This window comes from Ammospiza nelsoni, chromosome 1 (genome assembly GCF_027579445.1).
Source record: "Ammospiza nelsoni isolate bAmmNel1 chromosome 1, bAmmNel1.pri, whole genome shotgun sequence".
In the NCBI taxonomy this organism is placed as follows: Eukaryota; Metazoa; Chordata; class Aves; order Passeriformes; family Passerellidae; genus Ammospiza; species Ammospiza nelsoni.
In genome coordinates, this window is record NC_080633.1 from 120,027,128 (window position 1) to 120,051,167 (window position 24,040).

The 24,040-nt window shown below is 36.7% G+C and overlaps 1 protein-coding gene across 2 annotated transcripts in view; it reads left to right on the forward strand.

The window, feature by feature from the left end:
• PREX2 (phosphatidylinositol-3,4,5-trisphosphate dependent Rac exchange factor 2) overlaps positions 1–24,040 on the forward strand; it is a 171,511-nt gene that overhangs the window by 76,768 nt on the left and 70,703 nt on the right. For both annotated transcript variants that reach the window (XM_059490731.1, XM_059490739.1), the window contains 13 exons: positions 312–361; positions 910–985; positions 1,728–1,800; positions 2,937–3,079; positions 3,229–3,321; positions 4,582–4,730; positions 9,249–9,334; positions 11,535–11,671; positions 14,688–14,805; positions 15,641–15,825; positions 16,713–16,874; positions 20,643–20,865; positions 21,225–21,432. In XM_059490731.1, the coding sequence (XP_059346714.1) occupies positions 312–361; positions 910–985; positions 1,728–1,800; positions 2,937–3,079; positions 3,229–3,321; positions 4,582–4,730; positions 9,249–9,334; positions 11,535–11,671; positions 14,688–14,805; positions 15,641–15,825; positions 16,713–16,874; positions 20,643–20,865; positions 21,225–21,432 (1,703 nt within the window). The remainder of the gene's footprint in view (positions 1–311; positions 362–909; positions 986–1,727; positions 1,801–2,936; positions 3,080–3,228; positions 3,322–4,581; positions 4,731–9,248; positions 9,335–11,534; positions 11,672–14,687; positions 14,806–15,640; positions 15,826–16,712; positions 16,875–20,642; positions 20,866–21,224; positions 21,433–24,040) is intronic.

Here is a 24,040-nt window from a genome sequence, read left to right on the forward strand (position 1 = left end):
TATTTTTTGTGTGCTTTTCTTTTTAAGTATTTCAAACCTTCAGAATTTTTTAATCCTACCTTAAAGCTAATCTGTTTTGCATGTGTCTCAGTAAGCTTAGGTTAGATGGGAAATGTGTTTGTTCTCATAATTTATTCATCAATATTGTTATCGGGGAATATTGTTTGGCACATGAAAATACATAGAAATTTGAACAGATCTTTTTAATATGAAAATGAAATCCACTAACAGCATTCAGACTTCCTTACTATGTCCCTGCCTCTTGTCTGTGTGAGTGTGTGGTTGACTCACCACCTCTTTCTCTTTAACAGGGTGTACGACTGTACTGTCGCCTTCACAGTCTCTTTACCCCAGTAATTAGGTGAGTGCAATTGGGAAATCCTGAGGGAGTAATTTGGAAGAAGTATCTGAAGATACTGTGTTTGAATGTAGGAACCTAACCCACCCTTTCATGATTGGTCTTTTGAGAGCAATCACATAAGACTGAAACGCTGTCAAGACAAAAAGCATAACTGAACCACTAAATGGCTGCCAACTCTGCTCAATATAACTTTTTTAATGGACTTCTAGAGCCTCCTAGGTCCTGATGGATATGCTTATATGCTTCCTGTATATATTACAGTGCACTCCTTTACTAATACACCATTACCTCATTAGAATAGTCCCAGAGCGACACACCTGTCTTCATACTCCATTGACAATATCACCCAAATAAGTTGTGATCAGCCTCCTCCTTTCTGTCTGCAAGAAAGGCTTCATTTGCTAGTTTTTTTCCTCCAGAGAAAACTCAACCATTATTAAGTGCTCAGTTCATGCTTGCACTAACTTGGTTATAAATTACAAGTATTTTTCTCTTTCTTCAGAGCTTTTGTTTGATTTTGAAAAATTGTTTTGTGTTATTTTGAACAGGGATAAAGACTATCACTTGAGAACCTACAAATCTGTGGTTATGGCGAACAAATTCATAGATTGGTTGATTGCCCAGGCAAGTAGACACCTCTGGATTTATGTATGTTTTCATTTAAATTCTGACTTGAAAGCTAGTGAACAACATACAAACACTTTATGTAGTGTAATCCTCTTAAACCAGTAAAGCAACAGAAATCAGCTGTCATCAACTATGCTTTTCATTGCTGTAGTGCTTATCTTTCTGATCTGAAATTGAATTGAAATGTTTTGATGGCACTTAGCTTTGTGATTCAGCATATAACACTGTCCAGGCTTAAAATGAAATGAAATTAAATGAGAAACTCTAAATTACTAACTAGATGAGCAAAAGTCAGTACCAATTTGTTGCCATCAATTCTGTTTCATTTTAAATGAACAAGAAACAAACAACATGATATCCTGCTCACTCTGTCAACAGGCACTAGTTCCATAAAATAAAAGTTTAAAACTTTGGTGCTTATAGGTTCTATTACATTCTATTTTTATGGAGAATGCAGCCTTGCTGAAGTCTTTTCCTATTTATTTGTAATTATAGAGTGTTATACATATAAAGGTCCCTTCCAACCCAAACTGCTCTCTCATTCTATGATAAACAGGTATATACTCTTTTTTATATATATATATATATATATATATATGCTAGAAATGTATACATAATGGTGGTGGTCGCAAATGTAATCTACAGTAATTGCCATCCCTGTGGGATGATGCCATTGTGCACAGTTTCCATTTTGCTAATATTTTAAAATATATTTTAAACGTGTACTGTGTTTTAACAGGGGGATTGCCGGACCAGGGAGGAAGCTATGATATTTGGTGTAGCTCTTTGTGATAATGGGTTTATGCACCATGGTAAGTAAATACATTCTCTACAAGTTATGCTTACTTTCTGTTTAATGTTATCTGCACAGTTGGAAGGAAATGCAGGGGCTGATAAAGATATTACAGAACAGATGGAAAGTTCTTCTATTGTATCACTAAAGAGATTGATGCTACAATCTTCAAGGAAAAAAATAGCTATTGTATACTCTGAAAATTATATCCAATTTTATAGCATGTGCTGTGGAATTAATCCGCTAAAGGATTTAGTGGGGGCAGTTTTATTAGTCACTTTGCAAGAAATGTCTTAAGAAAGTAATGCATGTTGGCACTGATGAAACAATAAAAAAATCATGTAGGAGAGAAATGTGAGATTTTGGGGGAAATTAATTAGATATGAAGGATCATGGCTTCAAAAAAGTGGGAGAAAGCAGATTGGATAAAAATGACAAAATCATAAGGATAGTAAAGAACAAAGAAGGGAGAGGAGACCAGAGATATGTGCAGCACCAAAATTAAGGTGAATAAGGACCCATTTAATACCATCAGAGGGAAGATTTCAGTGGAAGGATTGAAGTAGTAGGTCATTTACTGAAATGAAAAGAGGAAGAAATACTTTTTATCTGTTTGTTTAGACAAAGGGTTGAGAACATACTCTCCTGTATTGTTCATTCTTTTTCCTTTGACTTTTGAACTCACAAACTGCATCTACTGGCTGTTCTGCTTGCTTCCACATCCCCAGCAAACCTGTTTCTAATTCTAAACCCAGCATGCTTCACTGTCTGGAGAATGCCAGAACTTGGTTGTGAGCATCTTCAGCAGCTGTCCAGCAGAACTTTTCGAAATCATGTTTTAAAATCCCTTTTAGGAAGAAATCTTGTGCTTAGTATTTTCACTAAAATGATTTCAGGCTAATACATCTTTCTCAGCTTGGTGGAATCTAGATGTTTTAGTTGAAAACATGAGCTTAGTGATACCTGTCTCTCTGTAATGAATCCAAGTAACAATTGCTGTCTATGTTAAAAGATTTCCCTAGATTCACACACACAATAATTTGCTAGCATTCAATATGTGTATGCATGTTGAGTATTTAATGGTTTATGAAAGACATGATATTCAAAAGTTGAAAAGAAAATAAAGATTAATGTGTCTGGGTTTCTGTCATACAGTGTTAGAGAAAAGTGAATTTAAAGATGAACCACTGCTGTTCCGTTTTTATGCGGATGAAGAAATGGAAGGATCAAATATGAAGCACAGACTCATGAAACACGATCTGAAAGTAGTGGAAAATGTCATAGCCAAGTCATTACTGGTGAGTGAAATACCATCACTGTGTGCTTTGATGAATAAAAAAATTGGTCATAATGGCAATATATTAGGACAGTTTATTGTTATTTAATCAAGACATATTTCAGTTTTATTAATGCCTTTCTGAACAATATTTTAAAAATTATTTTACAGATTAATTCTAATGAAGGAACCTATGGTTTTGGTTTAGAAGATAAAAATAAGGTGCCAATTATTAAAGTGGTGGAGAAAGGATCAAATGCTGAGGTATGGAATATTATCAATTATCTTCCCTGTTTTATTTTCTTCATCACAGATGCATGTTTTGTACATCATGTAGGAAAGGCTAAAGTGGTAGGTGACAGTGAGCACTTACCAAGAAAATTGTGCCTATGAGTTTTTTCCCTTTTTCCTTTTTTTAAATTTGTTTGTTTTTGTTTGTTTGTTTTCTTTTTAGCTTTTTATTTTTATTTAAAATATTGTTTTGACCATATTTTGACACTTATTTTCTGCTCAGCTAAATTGTCATATTGATTGATATTATAAAAGTTGTCATTTTATTTTTAGGCATTTTATAATATTCCAGTAATGACATTAATCATAATTGAAGCCAGCATTATTGGTAGAATATGAAATGGGTATAGAGCTACTCTGTGAGTTGACATATTTCATAGTAAAGGATGTATCAAGCTTTAGATAAAATCTGGGATTAGAGACCCTGAATGAATATATTACAGCCTTCCTGTAGCATTGCTTTAGGTTCTCTTTGGGTTAATTAATATTCTACTGGGCAGCATGGGAGTCTCTGTATATGTAAAGATAAAGTATGATGCTCTTTCATAAGAGAAAAACTTGGACTTAGATTTCAAGGCTTTCTAAATCTTATGGTGGAGTATAAATTTAAATTATAAATAGACACAGCAAATGAATAATATAATTCAGCCACAGAATTAAATGATCTGATTTCTATCAGTTAGGTTCTGCCATATTCTCAGATGGCACTTGGCCTTTGCCCATACCCTGAGCCTCTCTTTGTACTCCTGTAGTTCTACTGTAATTGTACTTTTCTTGTTAGACCAAAGTTTAAAAACTCTTTGTTTTGGAGCTTAGCAAATATTCACTGACTAAAATATTAGTTGGGTCTTTAGGAAAAGAAGCTTTAGTTCCTTTGGAAAATGGTGGATGAAAAATTGAGTACTGTCATAAAATAAATGGCTCAATCAAAGCTGTTGTGTTAATTACTAAAAAAATGAACTGATATTGTAATACTGTCACAAAATCTTGATTAATACCACGGTCTTATAATTAGCTCTCTTCAGAATGAGTACTTACCCTTCACATGAATTTAACCAGTTTTAGAAACATTTTGTGGTGTAAGTCCCCTATGCATGCTATGTGAAGGAGTCATAAAGAATGTAAACAAAATGTGAATGTCAGTTTTTCTATTGGAGTTGCATGCCAGCAGAAGAAAACATAATGTTAGTGGTTATAAAAGCAAACATGTACACAACTGTTGTTATTTTCTAGATGGCAGGCTTGGAAGTTGGGAAGAAAATCTTTGCCATTAACGGTGACCTGGTTTTCCTGCGACCCTTCAGTGAAGTGGATTGCTTCCTGAAAGCCTGTTTAAACAGCAGAAAGCCCCTGAGGGTTCTTGTGAGCACCAAACCTCGAGAGTAAGTTGTCATTCCTTTGGGAAGTTTTGCAAACAACAATTGAAGGGAATTTTCAGACCAGTGGAACTTCAGAGAGCACTACTGTAAAGGGGTTTTAGATGCTGTATCTGATCTGACTTTGCAAAGTCAAGCAATTTGATTTGCCTTGATTTTGTTTTATCCTATTTGTGAGTCAGCAAAAGAATCACATGAGTACTTTAGATCTTCAGCTCTGCCACTTGAAGTACATGCAGATACTGCAAGTTTAAATGAAATTTCATGGACTATATGGTCAGTTTTGATCACTTATCTCTGGCTGTGTGTATTAAACAAATTCCTGCGTCTGGGGATTAGTTGCTGGTTTGTCATTGTCAGACTCTGTGGTCCCATGGGCCCCTTCAGCTGGTGTGTTGGTTTGTAAACAGCAGGAGGAAGTAAACAGCTCCTCATCTTTATCAAACAGATGCATTTCTGTACACAGTTTTGCCCATTTCTCCCTAAACACAAGTTTTGTTATGCAAAAGAAATACAAAGCGGGGCCTAATGATTGGGTTCACTAAGTATGTAAGTGAGCATAAGTCTATTCGTAAAGTTAATGCAGTTTTTGCTAGGTTATACATAACAAATAAGAAGGAGACTAAGAAAAATTTGTCAGAAGTAATTTTTTATTCAAAATCCACAGAATAAAGAGGTGCCATTCTCTGTTACCATACAGCATACAGAGTGCCTCGCTCGGGAATGGCTCTGGTTAAGTGGCAGATTGAAGATTTATTTCTCCTCTTGATAAGCAAAGGTGTCTCGAGAAGTAAAATGGCATCCAAAACAAGAAAAATAAATAAGGCACAAAGATGCTTATCTGGACTGATACTGCAACACCTGTTCCCACCCCCAAACAAATGAAAATAACAATTAAAAATTCCCCAGACCACAGGATTGCAGAAAGCATAAAAGCATCTTGGCCTTTCTTTAATGCAAATCTTGATTTAATTTCTGACTCAACTTGTAAGTGAATTTCAAGGCTGAGAGAGATGGTCTAGTGAATTTAGAGTTCACAGAAGTCAAATTTGTTTCTCGTGTTCCCTGCTTTTTGTCAGCAGCTGCTGCTAGCACAACTGAGTTCACAGAAGACAATTCTCTCCTTAATTCTTAGCCTAAATTGCCAGTGATGATCTTTCATAGTTATTTGCATCATCTCAAAGCAGTTTCAGAATGTAATCAAATAGATAGTACCAATAGTGAATATATGAGTACATTAAATGATGTTATACTTAAAAAATGTTTCAAGTGAAAAATTATTTATCTATATATATTATTATATTTAAAAAATATAGAGTTCAATGAAGTTTGGAGCCCACCTCTGATGATAATCATCTCCAAATGCCTAGTATTATGTATACTAGGAAAAAAAAGTACAAGAAATGATGCAATTCTCTTATTCAAAACTGCCTGTAAATCAAGTTTGCTACAGTCCAAATGTATTTTAAAATCACTTTTCAGCGTCAATTTGAATTAGTTTGCTTTTGCAATGGGAAATGGAGCTTGGGGCAAAGATCCCTGCAATAATAGCAGAACTGGCTCTGGATGGAAAGGCTGCAAAGTTAAATCAGTGCACTGTTATGCATGACCTAACTGGGTCTGATAAGGACTAATGCAGCTGTGTTGCTTTTTGTGGACCCTGAGCTGATATCACAGGGGTATGCTAGTTTACTTTGGGTGAACTCAGGGCTTAATTTGAAGGAGTAGATGTGAATTTTGATTTTCAGAATTGTGTTTTTGTTGGTTAGATTTGTTGGTAAGTTTATTACAAGTCATGCAAACAGTGGATGATTCTTATTTTATAAAACTCAGTAGCTACTTTCTGTTGCTGCTCAGAAAAACTGCAATGAAATATTTTTTCAAGAAAACTCAGCAAGGAGAGGCACAGGCTGCTGGGAGTGCCTGATGCCTCTTTGTGAGGATGGGGACTACAAGGAGTTATTTTGCAGAAAGTGTGCTGTGTTTGAGGAGCTGTGTTGCAGGTGGAGCTACAGGAAGAACTGAACAGGCTATGCAGTGTTTGAGTGAATGAGCAAAAGAGAGATCAATTATTTTCAGCAATGCTACAGTCTCAGACTCCCAGGAGTCTTGAACCTGCATTGTGGTGAAGAAGCAGATGGACTCAGAGCCCTGCAGGGTAATTAGCTAGAGGACTGTTAGCTGGGGTCTGATAAAGATGAAGGCTGGAGGCACATCACAGCACGTACCACAAGAAGGTTCCTCTTTCTCTGAATTTGGCAAGTAGGACTGGTACCTTTTACAACAGGTGTGGGGCTCTGGACCTAGTAGGCCAAACAACTGATCAGATGGGGCAAGATCCTTCTGGGATGGTGGGGCCTCCTGAAAAAACACCACCTGCACCCTGCATAGAGACCTCCTCTGTTAACAGGAAAAGAAGGGTAGTTGTGATAGGGGACTCCCTTCCAAGGGGAATGGAGGGTCTGATATGCAGACCTGACCCAACTCACAGGGAAGTCTGCTGTCTCCAAGGGCCTGGGATAAGGGATATTAGTGGAAAATTCTCCAGTGTACTAAGGCCCTCTGATTACTCTTTGCTAATGATTGTTCAAACTGGCAGCGATGAAATAAAACAGGGAAGTCCAAGGGCAATAAAAAAGACTACAGTGCCCTGGGACAATTGATAGAGGGATCAGGAGCACGGTAGTTGATTTTGTTGATTCTTCCAGTAACCAGCTATAATATCAATAGAATTAGGCAGATCCATTAGGTCAATACATGGCTCTGAAGCTGGTGTCAGCAGAAAGATTTTGGGTTTGTTGACCACAGGATGATCTACTCAACACCTTGTCTACTATAACACCTGATGGGATTCATTATTTTCAAGTGAAAATATCTCCGCAGTTGTTGGGGTCCATCAGTGCTGGTCACTTTTTAAACATCACCTCCTAAGGGCACAGGAGCAGGAAATTCCCAAATTGAGAAGTCAAGCAAGTGAGGTAGAAGGCTGGCTTGGTTGAACAGGAATATTCTCTAGAAATAAGGCTAAAAAGGAAAGTGTAAGCCCAGTGGAAGCAAGGCCAAGTGACATGGGAAGAATGCAGAGATGCTGCTCACTGCTGCTGGGAGAAAATTCATGCGGCCAAAAGTCAACTGGAGTTGAAGCCGGCCAGAACCGTGGGGGAACAATAAGGAGATTTTCAAGTATATTAATGGCAATAGATAATGTAAAAATAACATTGACTTGTTATAGGATGGTCACCTCACAGATGGGGACAAGGACAACCCAGAGGTGTTTGATTTATTCTTCACCTCCATCTTTGATGTGGGTGGTGGTCCAAAGGGGGTCCCAGTGCCCTGAGCTGGAGGTCCATGACTGTGAGAATAATCAGATCTCAGCCAACCCTGAAATAGTGTGAGATCTGAAGCTTCCGTTGGAACTGTACAAGTCTATGGGGCCTGATAAGGGTTATCTGAGAATCCTCAAAGAACTAGCTGATGTCATTGTAAAGCCTCTCTTGATGATTTTTGAGCTGTCTTGGGAATCTGAAGAGATGCCAGCTGACTGGAAGCTGGCAAACATCCCAATTTTCAAGAAGGCCAAGAAAGAGGACCTGAGAAACTACAGGCCTGTCAGTCTCACTTCCGAGCCTGACGAAGTTATGGAGAAGATTATTCTGGAAGGTACTGAAAAGCAGCTGAGAGACAACACAGGCATTGGTCACAGCCAGCATGGCTTCATGAGAGGAAAGTCCTACTTATCAAACAAAATTTCCTTTTATGACAGGATACCTTACTACAGTCTGCAACTTCAAGATAAGGAGGGGTGGACACTGATCTTTTCTCTCAGGGGATCAGTGACAGAACCTGAGGGAAAGGCCTGCAATTCTGTCAGGGGATTTTAGGTTGGATATTATAAAAAAAGTTCTTCCCCCAGAGGGTGTTTGGGCACTGGAACAGGCTCTCCAGGGAAGTGGTCACAGCATCAGGCTGACAGAGCTCAATAAGTTCTTGGACAGTTCTCTTGGGCACCTGCTGTGAGTCTTGGGGTGTTTGTGAAAGGCCAGGAGTTGGGCTTTGTGGGTCCCTTCCAGCTCCGCACAGTCTGTGATTCTGTTAAAATGTAATATGGGTCTGAGTTCTGCAGTCTTCTGCAGCTTCTCTGATCAGACCTGCTGTGATCTCTGGTCCCCAGGCTCTGTCCTCTTGGCTGGGAGAGACTGCCTGCCTTCCAGGGCTTTCAGTGTTGCTGTGCTATGGCAGCTTACCTGAAGATCAGTCTGTTTGGGAGGAATTTTAAAGCTGTGGTGGTGTTCTGATTATAACCAGCATATTCAGTTTCCCTGTGAAATAGATGGTTTGCTGTCTCAGCTTGCTCTTATTTCTGATGTTGGTGGTGCACGGTATTTGGAATATGAATGCTGCAAAATCTATAAACTGATTTGAATAAAAGTGTGGAGTTTTACACCCTTGCAACCTACATGCTGCTGAATAACAAAATGTTGCCTTTTTACTACATCCATGTTAAATCTTTGTTTGTATCAGGACAGTGAAGATTCCTGACTCTGCAGATGGACTTGGATTCCAAATCCGGGGTTTTGGCCCATCTGTTGTCCATGCTGTTGGGAGAGGTAAGCTGTAAGAGCTGTCAATGGTACTGCTAAATAAATGTTTAATATCTAAATGACTTGGTTGAGATGAGTCAAAATTAAGTCTAGTGATCCATCTTAGATTTTTTTTCCCCCAAAGTAACAAACAATATTAAATAAACTCAAATGTAATTGTTTTGTGTACTTATACTCTGTAAGCTTGGATACATCTTCCAACTCTCATTTAAAAATGGAGTTATACCAATGTAGGAAAGTTAAGTTAAAGCTGTGCATTCTTTGCAGATTAAGGAGTAGCTGAACGATAAAATACAACTGCTTGTTGGGAACCTGTGTGTTAATTTGTTAGGTGGCTATGTGGTTCTGCAGTGTTCTGAAAACATTTTACTAAGAAATGTGCTTTTTACAAATCTTTTCAAGAGTGTTAGTGTCTTTGTCTTAGTAATTGCAGATGGTTCATGTAAATACTATTTTGGGATGTGATTTTCAGACACTTGCTAACCTAACTCAATGTTTTTGAGCAGTGCATTTGTGCTAAAAGAAGTTGAGTTATTTCTTGCTGTCTCATGTTGCTTGTGGTAGAGCAGACTGTGTTTTCAGTTATTGTGGGACAGTTGTGTCTCATTCCCCCCTCCTGCTTTTGTAACTGAGGCATGAAAAGTGAACTGATCTGCAAAACAGCCAGATTTGAACAGAATTTGATGGCATATTTTTCTAGGTTGTGGTGCCAGAAATTAGATTTTCAAAAGAAAGACTAATAAACTACAGACTTAGTAGCTGATGTGTTAATTATTTCTGCACCTGGATCTCAAGTCAACTGCCTATCATTATTCATTAGGCACATACTTTATTCCAATTAGCCCCAACAATATGCAAGTGCTTATTTGTGTCATTTGCTAAACCTGGAAGATTTTAAGCATGTGCCTAAATAGTTTGCTGAATTGGGACCTTGGTGTTTTCTGAAGAGAGATTTGGATTTTTTTTTTTTTTTGAGATATTAAATAAGATCTATTTATATGTTTATTTTTAAGTCTTTTGTGGGCGGGGAGATTGCAATAGCTGGTAATAGTGTAATTTCCAATGACATTCTTTTATATTGGATTTTAAACACAGCTTTAATCTAATAGTGATAATTCTGAAAATGAGGGAAGCTCATGTATATTCTGTGAGTTATTTCGTTGTCAGATATGCTCAACTGGCAAGTCGTGAAGTTGTGACAAGCTTTCTACTTGTCAGCCCTGCATATTCAGTCTAGCCTTTTCTTTCACAGCCCCTAGCTTCTGCAGCCCAGTCTGGCAGTCTCTAGGCAGTCGATTTTTACTTCCTTGGCACCTCTGTGGCAATATCAACAGACATTTGGAGGCAAATGTTCAGGTAGCTGGAACTAAGGTCATACTCCAGCACTCTGTCTTTCAGGAGTGAGTTTGAACTGCAGTGACAACACCTGGAGACAGCTGCTCTTTTTGTAGTGTCGATTCAGTCACTAGTTTCCCAATGTGGTTATTCAATTGTGAAAATAAGTTCCTGAACCAAATATTTTATGTAGTGTAAAGAGAATGTTTTGTTTTGGTGTCATGTTGTGTGTGTCTCCCTGTCCCACTCTCTAATAATTTAATTTGAGATACTCTACTTAATTGTCTTTGAGGTTTTGTTTTAAAGCTCTGAGGCCTCCTGCTATAATTGTGTTGATAGAGAAGATGGAAAAAGAACAATATATTTGGAGATGTCTTTGGAATTTATATATTTCACTTAATGATTAACATGATACTCTAGTATGCTCTTATGCTTTATGTATTGCCAGGAAAATTCTGTTTTGTATGTAAAATTGAAACACCTGAATTAAACAAGAGGCTCATAAGCTTGGGTCGTATAAAAATAAGCTAAGTTGTAATTAGTGACTTTCAAGCTAGAGCCATTTTATCCTTTTGAAGTCCTTTTTTTTTGAGGTGAATTTTCCACATTTTCATATTGCTAGTCAATGTTTGCTGTTTTATAAAGCAGCCTTTCAGAAATTGTCTGGTCTCTTTTATGGAAAAATCTGCTGGCAAACTCCATTTTCTTGGCATCCAGCTGGTCTACAGAAGTACTCTGTGGTCAAGGGAAGTATGTAAGGATCAGTCAGACCAGGTTCTGATTTTTAAAAAAAGAGATTTTTTGGACTGTAGGCTTGAAAGGAGATGTTTAGAAAAAGAAGTTTGCTAACTGTGTGGGTTTTTATTAATAGGAACAGTGGCAGCTGCAGCAGGTCTCCACCCTGGCCAGTGCATAATCAAAGTGAATGGAATTAATGTCAGCAAGGAGACTCACGCAAGTGTTATTGCTCATGTCACAGCCTGCAGGAAGTACAGGCGGCCAATGCAGGTATGTCTCATTTGGTGCCCTTGCACTTTTTCTTCTCGATTTCTATTTTTGGTCAAAGTAAACAGTGTGGTGTTAATCTCTGTGCACATATCTGCTGTGTTTGAGTGGGATGAGAGGAAGGAAGGGGTGAATAAAACTGAAGGAAAGCCAATTGAAGTATAAAAGCTGAAGATTGCTCAATTGTGATGTTCAAAATCTGCTTAGTTTCTGCACTGAAATAAATATCATAGATAATTTTTATATGGTGTTTTTAAAGGGCTGTTTCAAGCATTTCTGCAGTCCTATGCTGAAAGAATTTTGAGGTATAATCTCATCTTGATGGAGAGGGAACCACAGAGCTTTCTGCCTGCTCAGCAGCAGGAGAATGAAATACATAAAAGTGATCGTCTTCAGGAATTTTGTTACACTTCAGTACACAGAGAGCAGAGTGCATATATTCCATCCATAAAAGAATTCCCATCACATTCCAGTCTTGAGAATGAGTATGTATTCAAGGACTCAAAATTTCCTTGTTTTAAATGCATGCAAATTTTTTTATCTTTGTCATGTTAGTCAAGGAGAAAATCTCAGGCATCCAAGACACAAATTTAGGAAGAAAAACCAAACCAATCTGGATTCTATAATGTAATTTTCCAATTCTCTGCAAGTTTTTCATAAACTGTGAACCAATATTATTAATTAACTTCACAAACTCTTCAAGTATGTGTTTACTGAGGAGAAAATCCAATTAAAATTAAGAGTTGAATCCTTCTCCCACACCTACTGCAGAGTTATAAGAATTATATAGTTAGAACTGGGCCTTATAAATACAGTGTTTATGAAAATGTTCTTGGGATGTTTGTGTTTAAATGATAATACAGAATTTAAATTGTTACATGGCATATAGAGATCAAGCTCACCTGTTCTTTAAAGGAAGATGCACTCTATTAAAGAAAAATTGTCCTGTTCACTAGTACCAAAATTGGCTAGTACAAAAGATAAATTAAATTCATTATAGCAATTTTGTTCTCTCTGTGTATAACTGTAGACTTCCTATGGATATTAGTGACATCCAAAAATAGTTGATTAATATTGGCTGGTGTGAATGCCTGGATGTTAAAAAATTACTTTAGGTTTTTTAATTGACTTGTATAATAACTTGAATTTTTTTCCTATACATAAGAGTTTTTTTAGTTTTAAAAAGTAGCTGATCATAATTCAGCAAATCACAGATAACTGAAGTTCCTTAGACAGGCAAGAAAAACTTCATTTAGGATGCAGTATTATCAAAAAACTATGTGAGATTTGTCTAGACTGAAGTAAATGGTAGTATTCCCACTGGTGAAAAGACAGCTAAAATTAATTTCCTATTCAGAAATTTGGTGGGGTGCTTTTATTATTTTTGGAAAATGACTATGGATTTCTCCTATTTTGTAAGTACAGTGCACACAGCCTATAATTTAATTACCCAGAATATTGTAGTCTCTCCTGTAGTTCCCAATTGCATAATTGAAAGGGAGTATTTTTCTGGTTCTTACATCTTTTACTTCTCAGGGTGAAAAGTCTTCCTAATTGCCTGGAGCATGAAGCTTCATTTCAGATTCCTTCAGTCAATAACTGCATAATATCTGTTGGACAGTGTTTATCCTCTGTCTTGTCTGAATAAAGAAAATTGAGACCAGATTTTACTTCCTGGAATTGCAATTTCTTTGCAGTGATACTAATCATGATGCGCCATATTTATGCTTAGTTTGTTCTCCTGTAATGATTTTGAAGAACATTGCTCTAAGTCATATTGCATTAGATTGGTTGTTAACTTTTGGAAAAGGGACTTCCAGGTTGAGAAGTGAGTATTTCCTATTAGAGATTGGCACAGCAGTCTCAGTGCTACCAAGCATTGAGTAAGAGTCCATAACTCAGCACCAAGCTTTGAGGTGAACCTGAGAAGAAGTGTGGATTTCAGAAAGATTTCTGTTGATCAGCTTCTGCACAGGTGTCCTCCAGCAATCAACACAGAGCTCTGAAAGTTAAGCTTTCTTGCTCAAATATTTCATGCCATTGAGCAGAAAGCAAGGCATAGATGAATTTAGGAAACCTAGAGAACACCATACCAATGGGGTAAAGATAGAAGCTGATTGTTATGTTTTAGCAAAGGATAACTGAATGCATTTGGCACTTTGCATGAACATTTTAACATTCAGCCTAAATGTTTGCCATCCTTGCCTAACTTTGAGTTTTTCCTGGAACTTCTTTTTGAATTCAGATTTGTCACAATCATGTAATTTATTCTGCTTTAGCTGTTGCAGAAGGAGTGATTAACTAACTGTTAAACTTGTTTTAAAATGTAAAGGACAAAGAGTAATCTGGGGCTGCCATGCTTGATAGGACCATTCACCAGGGTATGATGGACATGTGGCTGAGTTACAGACTGGGTAGAAGATGTAAGAAATACACATGGCTTCTTCTAAGGTTGAATGACACGTATAAGCCACCAATGCTGTGCTCATGTGTCACTCAGCCCCAGAAGATGGAGGACTTTTGGAGCCTGTGGTTCTTTTCTTTTGCAGGGCTGTGAGGGGGTGCTAATCTGTGGGAAAAAATGAAAAACATTTATTACTACACTAGTAAAATATTTGTAGTCAAGGCAGAAATAAGTAATGAAGGCTGTAGTATAGGTTCTTTGTGCCATTGACACATGGTGAAGGATTAACTGGACGTTCTCTGTCATTGGTTGATATTTCATAACTTTTGCTACCAGATTTGTGGATGCACAGCAGATTTGGGAAAGCAGTTGTTTTTTTTCCCTATGATTTCTTGGAGAAAAATATTTTTCAATCTGCAATTTTATTTGAAATATCTTAAATTATTTTTGACAGAGACATAAAAATTATGGGTGTCATACTGTCTCATGACAATATATGCCCTAATAAAAAATAACTTGCCAAAATTCTCTGGATTTTTTTTTAAACTTATACCTTAAAAATAGTTGCTATCAGTTACACTTTTTCTACCTGTCTATTTTTTGTTGTTTTTCTAGCAAGATTCTATACAGTGGGTTTACAACAGCATTGAAAGTGCACAGGAAGATCTTCAGAAAGCAAACACCAAACCCTCTGGAGATGATGGAGGCGATGCCTTTGACTGTAAAGTGGAAGGTATGTGATGCTTGTTTGATCTTGTTGCTGCTGAGAATGCTGTTATAATACAAGGAAAATGTAGACATTGGGTTTGTTTGCAGACAGGAAATTTTGACCAGATCATAAGATGGGATTTACATAAGAATTTGTTTTCTTATATATTCTAAACATATAAATTTTACATGCTATTCTTTGAAAACCAGTATCTTTCCCATTTAGAGAAAATACTTCCGTGAATACTTTGGGGAAAATCTGTTTAATTTCATTTGTAAGAAACCTAAACCAAGGCATTACCTGATTTATTTTCACCTCCAGTAATCATTTATGGCAAATTAGATACAGTAGTCATTACTTCATGGGAAATAAAAACACAACTATCCTTCAAATTATTTTCAGACAGTTAATGTTTAGATGAAACTGCGTTCATCTGCAACTCATAATTAAAGAGACAGTTAATACTTGAACTGTGCATTCATAAATGCAGTTATTGTGGTTTCATTTCTGAATGTTGACAGTTTTCATAGTGATTTTCTTCTACTTTATTTAGAAATACTCAGTTTTCCCTTTTTTGGGTCTTTCTTAATGTGTCTGGATTCTAAGTGAAATGGAATTAGCCCTCTTAAATAACTGGGTTTGTAAAGAAAGAGTACTGCCTGTTTGGCAGTCCAGTATTTTAACACCTACAAATCTACTGGTGTTCTGATTTTTATGTTGTTCAGCCTGGTTCTTTAATGAATGTATTTAAATAGAATGATCAGAACATACCTCTTTCTAGAATGTTTGCCTGTGTTCTTTATAGTTCATTTAATGGCCAGGACTTGTCAACTGATTTGTGTTACTTTATTTATTCTAGAGGTAATTGACAAATTTAACACCATGGCAATAATTGATGGGAAGAAGGATCATGTGAGTCTGACTGTTGACAATGTTCATCTGGAGTATGGAGTGGTTTATGAGTATGACAGCACAGCTGGAATAAAGTGTCATGTCTTGGAAAAAATGATTGAACCAAAGGGATTTTTCAGTTTGACTGCAAAGGTATGAAGCATTTTTTGTATGTTAATGTTTATTGTGTTTAATACCAGCAGAGAAACTTGTGGATTTTTTTACTCTTATGATTATATGTCTTTCATTTGATACGTTATGATTGGTCACCCTTATCTCTCTGATGTTTTGGAGGATGATTGTGTGCTCAGGAGGCAAAAAGAGTTATGTTGTAATTATAAATTGAGCCTTTAAATGAAAAAAAAAAAAAGTTAAAAGATCTTCAAAGTCTTCCATTCCTCCTGCCCCTCTCTCTTATTTCTTATTTATCAAATACAATTTGAAATAAAGTACAAGATCTACTGAAATATCTATAAAGGCTATATACTACCCTCATCACTTAACATGCCTTTTAATTAGTTTTCTCTCACCATTATAGCAAGGCTTCAGTCTTTGCTGGGCAGTACAGCTTATCCTGTGCCCTATTTCCTAGCCTTTTTATGCAGAATATACAAGAGTATGGCACTCAGTTTTCTTTTAAGCTTTTTCAATGTGTTAGTATTCTGCCAAATTGAAGGTTTTCTAGAAGTAACAAATGAATTAATTCAGCAGCTCTGCATAATGTGTGCTGATCAAGTAAATACAGCAGATATGTATTTCAGAGGAGCCATAGTGGTTACATTAGTAGGAAATTAGTAGCAAGTCCATTATCAGACAATGTCATGAGAAGCCAAGCAAAAATACTTATGGGTATAACTTAGCAGGGAATAGATTTAAGAAAACCTCTTTGCATCCCATCCCAAGCTTCATTTATTGTTGTTGTGCACCATTTTCTGTAATGTTATCAGGCTTTTCAGCTTTAGTTAAAAGAGATGATTAGTAAGGGGAAATTTTAGTCAACTTAATTTCATAACATACTTTTTTTGTTTTTATTATCTTAGATTCTTGAAGCCCTGGCAAAAAGCGATGAACATTTTGTGCAGAATTGCAACAGCCTCAATTCCTTAAATGACGTGATGCCCACGGAACTTCAAAGTAAATTCAGTGTCATTTGCAGTGAGAAAATTGAGCATATCTACAGAAGAATCTCTAGCTATAAAAAGGTATGCCCTGCATGTCCTAAGCTTGATTATATTTGTCTTTTAAGGAAGAAACAGGGGAATGTGGTACAGTTTGAATAACTCTTCAGTGTGTCAATGGCAGTGACAAAAATGTGGCTGGAAGTTTGCTATTTTGAAGCATGAATGCCTTAATTGAGTAATTGTATCAATTGTTTTCAAGCCATTCTCTTTCTTATCCCTTTTTTAGACTTTGTGTAGTTTGTATTTTTTCTTGTTTGCTGTGTTCAGTTGCAGAGACAATCAACTGCATATTTCCGTAAAAGGGCCGTCATTCTTGTAAATGCCTTAAACCAATACTCTAGTGAATTTGCAGATGTTAACCAAAAATGTAGCAATAGCAACAGAATTTTTTTTCTTTCTAGTGCAACTCAAATACCAGATTTTAACCCATTGATTCAACTTTTAGACCCTAGCATATCTCTTAAAAGTAGCATCTCTGTAATTTATTAGATTCACTTGGTTTAATAAAACATAATAGCATGGAAAAATGGAGAAGGCGCTGATTTTCATATGCTTGAGATCTTAATTAATGATATGTAAATGAATAAATAGCCCAGACTATGACCTCTAGTTGCTGTCTGTGCATTTCTCTATAGTTGTTTAACCAAGCAGGGTGCAAATGAATCAACCATTTGCCATTTTGTTAATGCAAACTCATTTTCTTATCCAGACCCCTAATTCCTCTCTCATGGAACCTAATTGTTCGTAGGTGACTTACTTTGTAATAGGCTCAAAATGGCTGCAAAAAAGTGGGTCTGCCCTGTCTTACCTCATTTGGGGTTGTTGACGTTTAGAAACTGGTCTGTTCTGAGAGTTTATACATAAAATTTGAAAAGAGGGAAAAAAAGCAAAGGAAAAGGAAAGTGAATACAGGAGCTTCACACATTTGCAGAAGCTAAAAGACTTTTCCATTTTCAAAGGAAAGTAGGGAAAACTGTTAGGAATACCTGTAGGTCAGTAGTCAGTAGGATGAAAGGCAAAAAGCAGCTTGTCAGACTTCTCAAGGTGCTCTCTAAAAAGAAATGGAATAAACTGAGTTGTGTCAATGGAGACATCACAAGAATCCTGATACTGTTAGCAAAAATCTGACCTCTCCATTGTTTGCCTGAATTACAAACCTCCAAGTTTCCAATTTGGTTAAAATTCAAATTACCATTAAAAAAAACCAACCCAATTAGTTGTCATATTAACAGTTACAGTTCAAGTAACATGCAGGTGATTTATATGTTTTCTGTAGCTGAAAATTTTGACTGTGATATATAGCCTCTACAGAGGAGGCCAAGACAGTAAATCAAATTTTGTTGTGCTTGCTGGATGTGAAACAAACAGCCTCAGGGAAGTTTTCATAGTTCTTACACTGTCTAGAAGTAGATATTCCTGATACAGACTGCACTTTAGATCTCATCTGCTCAAAAATCAGTAGTTTCGCAGCTTTTAATGACAATTAGTAATGCAGTGGATTTCAGGAATAGATGTGTCATTTTCTTGGCAAGGTAAAGGTAACCATAGTTACAGGAGACTTTCGGAGTGCCTGAGCCCAGCTTGGCTCCTGGTTTTACTGTGAAAGTTCTAATTCTATAAATAAAAATCTTGTGGATTTCTGCAGTTCCTACTAGTATTATTATCAGAACATTTTGCTCCTAATAGACCTCGATCCAGTGCCATGAGTCCCAGATGTTTCTCAACACATATATGAGAAGAATCTTGGTCCTGACTTATGACCTGATTAAATCATAGCCAGTATTTGGTCTCTCTGGAGCAGGATGTGTGGGAGATTGAGATGTGAAATATGTACTGCTTGCAGAAATATTTTCATCATTGAATGTCCTTAGCAGCCTTCTTAACAATTTGTGCATTCTTCAGCCTTTGAACAACTCCATAATTGGATTTCTTGTAACCCTCCAGATCTTGTTGTGATCTAAAGATTTAAATGTAATTATCCCAGCAAGTGTTCATCAGGCTGAAGTAATATGACACCAAAATAAACAGAAATTTAAGTCCCAGTACAGAAACATCTCACTTTGCAGAAGGAATATGTCTTAATTCAACTGAAGTGTTAGTAAAAAGTTGACTGATTTGAATTTTTAATGACATTCATTAGTGAAGAAACTTTGCAAGTTAACTTTGAAAATGATCTTATGCATGAGCTGTGGTTCATAGCTAAAGTAGGTCTGTGTAATATTTTGACTGGGGAGATATGGTGATTAAAACACTGATTAAATCTTTCCAGAAAAAAATCTTCCCTGACAACAAACTGCACTGAAAATGACACATATTGACAGAAATCCTACTTGTGACTGACAAATAAATCTCTTTTCCAATTGAAGAGCTTGATCAGATGACTTGATTTTGACATAGATGCAGTTGCTGAGTGTCCAGTTTTGTCCTCACCATTTTGGGTTGACATCTTCTCATCTTAAAAACCAAATAACTCTAAGCCTATTCAAGACACTGCACAGAATTTTAGATGTTACAAGGAGAGGAGGCTCAGCACTTCATTAGAATTAGACCAAAAACTAGACAAAAATTAGACCAAAATTAGCCCAAAAATTAGACAAAAAACATTCCTCATTGCTGAGCTGATATACAGGAGGGAGAAGAGGTACTGGGCTAGGAAATTCTGAAAAATGTAGTTTTTTGCAGTTTTTATGTACTAGTGCTTGTCAGCTTCCTAATGTCAGTCAAAACAGGAGAATGGTTGAGGTTGGACTGTACCTCTGCAGGTCTTGTCCAGCCAACCCTGCTTAAGCAGGGCCACCTAGAGATGGTCACCCAGGACAATCTTTGAGGAGGGAGATCTGACCTCTCTTCCCTGAACCTCTCTGATCAACTGGGCCAGTGCTCAGTCACCCTCACAGTGCAAAAGTGTTTCCTGACGTTCGGAGGAAAATCCTGTGCTTAAGTTTGGGCCCATTGCCTCTGTTCCTGACACTGGACAGCACTGGAAAGAGCCTGGCTTTGTCCTCTTTGCCCCATTCCTTCAGGTATTCCTAGACGTTGATATGTTTCCCTTGAGCTTTCTCTTCTCCAGCCTGGAGGGTCCCACCTCTCTCAGCCTTTCCTCACAGGAGATGCTCCAGTCCCTGAATCATCTCAGAGGGCTCACCTCCACTGGCCTCTCTCCAATGTGCCCATGTCTATTTATGTGAAGCCCAGATTTGGACCCAGGACTCGAGGGGAGGCCTCACTGGTGCTGAGGAGAAGAACAGGATCAGCTCCCTCCAACCCCTGGCAATGCTTCTCCTAATGCAGGAGGATAAGATGTATCTTATTAAAGAGGACTTCCTCCTTCCCAAATAGGAAATCCAGAATTCATACTTTCTGATCTTTTCTTTATTATCACTTCAGACAAAAATTTCATGGATTTTAGGAAAATACTGGCTTGAAAACGTTGGTAGGAGCTTTTAAATGTCATGAGCAGTAGAGCAGTTTCAGACTTCCTCCTCAGAAAAACAATCGATTTTTTATTTTGTTCCATAGGAAATAGATTATATCTCTCTGTTACAAATGTATTTATATGTCTTAAAGTATAATTTGCTTCAAAAAACAACCCTTAAAAATGTAAAATGAAAAATATTTTTCTTTTCCTTTTAGAGAAAGGTGGAAATTATGGAGTCAAGACACCTTAAGTCAAGGATGACTGAAATATTTTAAGCTTTTATTTTCTAGTTAGGTACACAAGAATTGTTAGCTACATGCAGACACAAGAAGAACTGATAATCAATATTTGGTTTTCTTTCTTACTTCTAGTTTTCAAGAGTATTAAAAAACAGAGCTTGGCCCACCTTCAAACAAGCTAAGTCAAAGATTTCACCACTTCACAGCAGTGATTTCTGTCCAACCAATTGCCATATCAATGTGATGGAAGTGTCTTACCCTAAGACCTCAACTTCCCTTGGTAGTGCCTTTGGTGTTCAGCTGGACAGCAGAAAACATTCTTCCCACGAGAAGGAAAATAAAAACACTGATCAAGGTAAGTTAATTGAGCTTGAAAGAGCTACTTCCTGTGCTTCTGATATAGAGTCTTAAAAGGTAATCAGTTTAAGTTTATAGCCCAAATATTAAAATTGAGGACAAGTCTTTCTGAAATGACCCTTCTTTTGATTTTTAGTTTTATTTTACAGCATAATAATGGGTAGTCATAATTTCACAATAACTTTTTCCTAAATAGCTTCACTTTGAAATGCAAATAAAATGCAAAATTAAATAAGTACTTGAATTTTAAACAGAAAAATATTTCAGCATCTGTTAGGTATTTTACTAACTTCAAAATGTATGTTGAAGAAAAGATAATGATGATAAAAGGTAATAATCCCTTTGGATTATTCCCAGGTAAACTGAGTCCCATGATTTATGTCCAGCATACCATTACTACTATGGCTGCCCCTTCAGGACAGTCTCTTGGCCAGCAGGAGGGCCATGGTCTGAGGTACCTCTTAAAAGAAGAAGACTTAGAAACACAAGATGTCTATCAAAAGTTGCTGTTCAAATTACAAGCTGCACTGAAAGAGGTGGAAACGTGTGTCTGCCAAATAGATGAGTAAGTAAATGTTACCATCTGGACTTGTCTTTAACTTTTCCATAGAAGAAAATGATAAATCTGGGCAATGCTTTTGTGTAGCATAGGATTCAATGCTGACTTCAGACAGAATCGAAGTAAAGTAAAAAATTTAAGTGCAGCTAATGTTGTATTTTGATCTTTTTTGCAGCATGCCTGACTTTTTTTCCCCACAGTTTGTAGTTTTTTTCCATTTTGTAGATTTTCTTTAGAATGTGGCGAAGTTAATTAATTTGAAGTGAGGAAAATATGAGGCACACAATGTCACCTACAATTTCACTAAGAATGGAAACAAAGGGCAGAGGTATAAAAATGGCCTTTATTTAACTCTTCAGGTATTGCTGAATAGTCCCACAGATGAATTTTTGGGTGATACATTACTCACCTACAGGGAGAGCATTAATTTGTTAGAAATTTTTCAAAACCAAATTGACCTTAAGGAAGAGCTATGGATTTAGGGAGAGCCACCCTGGAGTTAGTAGGACATTTGGCTTGAATGTGGGAGACTCAAAGTCTCATCACAGTTAGTCCTAATTGAGGACAAGGATTTATAACTTGCTTTTTCTTTTGCAAAGTGAATGAGTTGGCTCCTGGGCTATTTACTTGGGATAAGGATGAAGAAGGATAAGAATTATTTAAGTTTTGAAAGATCCCACATGTAATGCAAATGTCAGAAATTAATTTTGAAAACAAAAACAGCAAAATTTTTTGAGTTTAAAAGACAATCTGTCAGGATCTGCAGTTTAGATAAGTGGTGTGTCATTGTTTCTCATGCTATCTTGAAGATTGTAGTGTGATTTGTCCTTTCATGTGTACGTAAGGTGGGATTTCTTTTTTTTTTTCATATTCTCATAGTAGTTGTAATAGTTATGTAAGTAATTGTAATTATTATAAGTAATTGTAATGTATCACATACTGCAGTGGGAATGAAAACAAGAATTGACTCAGTATTTTTAAGAAAATGTTTCCTGTGCCTTTACATAGTTCTGCTACTTATCGTGCTGAAGATGAAGTAAATTAATTAAATTCATGATAATTTCAGTGCTTGGGTGCACTTAGAAATGACTATCTGTAAAGCCTGTGTTGTCTCTCTTCCTCATGGAAGTCAGAATATTATATATGGAATCTTATTCAATACTTCAGGAAGTTCAGCTGCCATTATGCCACACCTTTCCTTTCTACTCCCTTGAGCTTGTGATGCAAAAGCACAGGAAATTCTGAGCCTTTCTTTTGTATAATGTATATACAAATACACACACTCACAGAAAAATTGTGCACAAATGCAAGGATTCACTTTTTTTCATTCCTAAATTTTCTGTACAGTGACCTTGTAGCTGATCTTGTATGAGGTGCGCAGATGTATTTAGCAAATTTTACCTTTGGCTGATTGGAAGACTGAGTCTTTGACTTTTCATGCTTTATTCCTCATGGACATTGAGTGGACTGCCAGTGAGTAATTACTGTAGAGGAAAGCAGTTCTAAAGAGGAAACAGGATACCCAAGAGACCTACTTAAAAGTGCTGAACGGGGAAGAGTGAGCAGTTCAGAGGCGTGTGGTATATTAGAACATTGTTACAGATGCTAATTAACTCTTGAAATTTAGGACTAAAGAAACAAAAGACAGAGTGACATGATAGATAATCCAACAGCCATGCTTTAATTAGAAATTTTGATACTTAAACAGCTGGGAGGAAATGCTTGATTTTGTGCTTTTTATAAGGACAGTAGAATTTATTTTTTCTGTTGTGGCATAGTAACAATAAAATCAATGTCTGTTTTTATTGAATTGATTATTATTCTAAACAATCCTCATTATTTTAATATTCTTGTGATGGATAATATGAACATGGTATCTGTCACAATTTTTAATTTATGTTGATATTGTGTGACAGAAAAATTGGACCACTGAATAAATGGTAGTCTTTATACTTAGTGTTGAAAACTTGCTCATGCATGTTACTAGAGGTCTCTGCTCTGTGTTAAGGTCAGTGCTGGTCTGTGTTTCAGCTCACAAAATCTTGGGGCAGTGTTATCTGCTCAACTTCTGCTGTCTGTTAGTGAATTAAAAAATGAGTATTTCATCTGAAGAGCAGGTCAATGAGAGCCTATGGATTATGGCAAGGGAACATTTAAGAGAAGATTTTGTACTCCTAATATTTTCTGCATAGGAGTTTATAAGACGGTTTGCTGATGAGTTTTGGCTGTATAAGTGATGTAGTACTAACAGAGAGAGAGAAATACCCACAAGAAATGTATCCCCTTTCCACAGCCTCTCCAGGCTCCACTGTGCTCACATTCAAATAGTTTAATGGAATCCCAATAGTTCTTTAGTGATGCTGCAGATACCCCATGTTGCTGCTAGGTGTTACACAGAAATAAGTCCTTTTTTTCAAATTGTGTTCTATATGGTGACTCTGCTGGGTTCTTGGCTCATGCACTCAGTGCTCTCCCACCATCCCAGCTCTTTTTTGGAAAGATGTCTTTTGGGATCAAACAAGAGGCTTGAACATTTTTCAAGCCTCTGTGGAGTGAGGAAAAGGCAGAGAAGGTTTTTTGTTACTGCCTTTTTTAATTCTTTGACTAATCATAG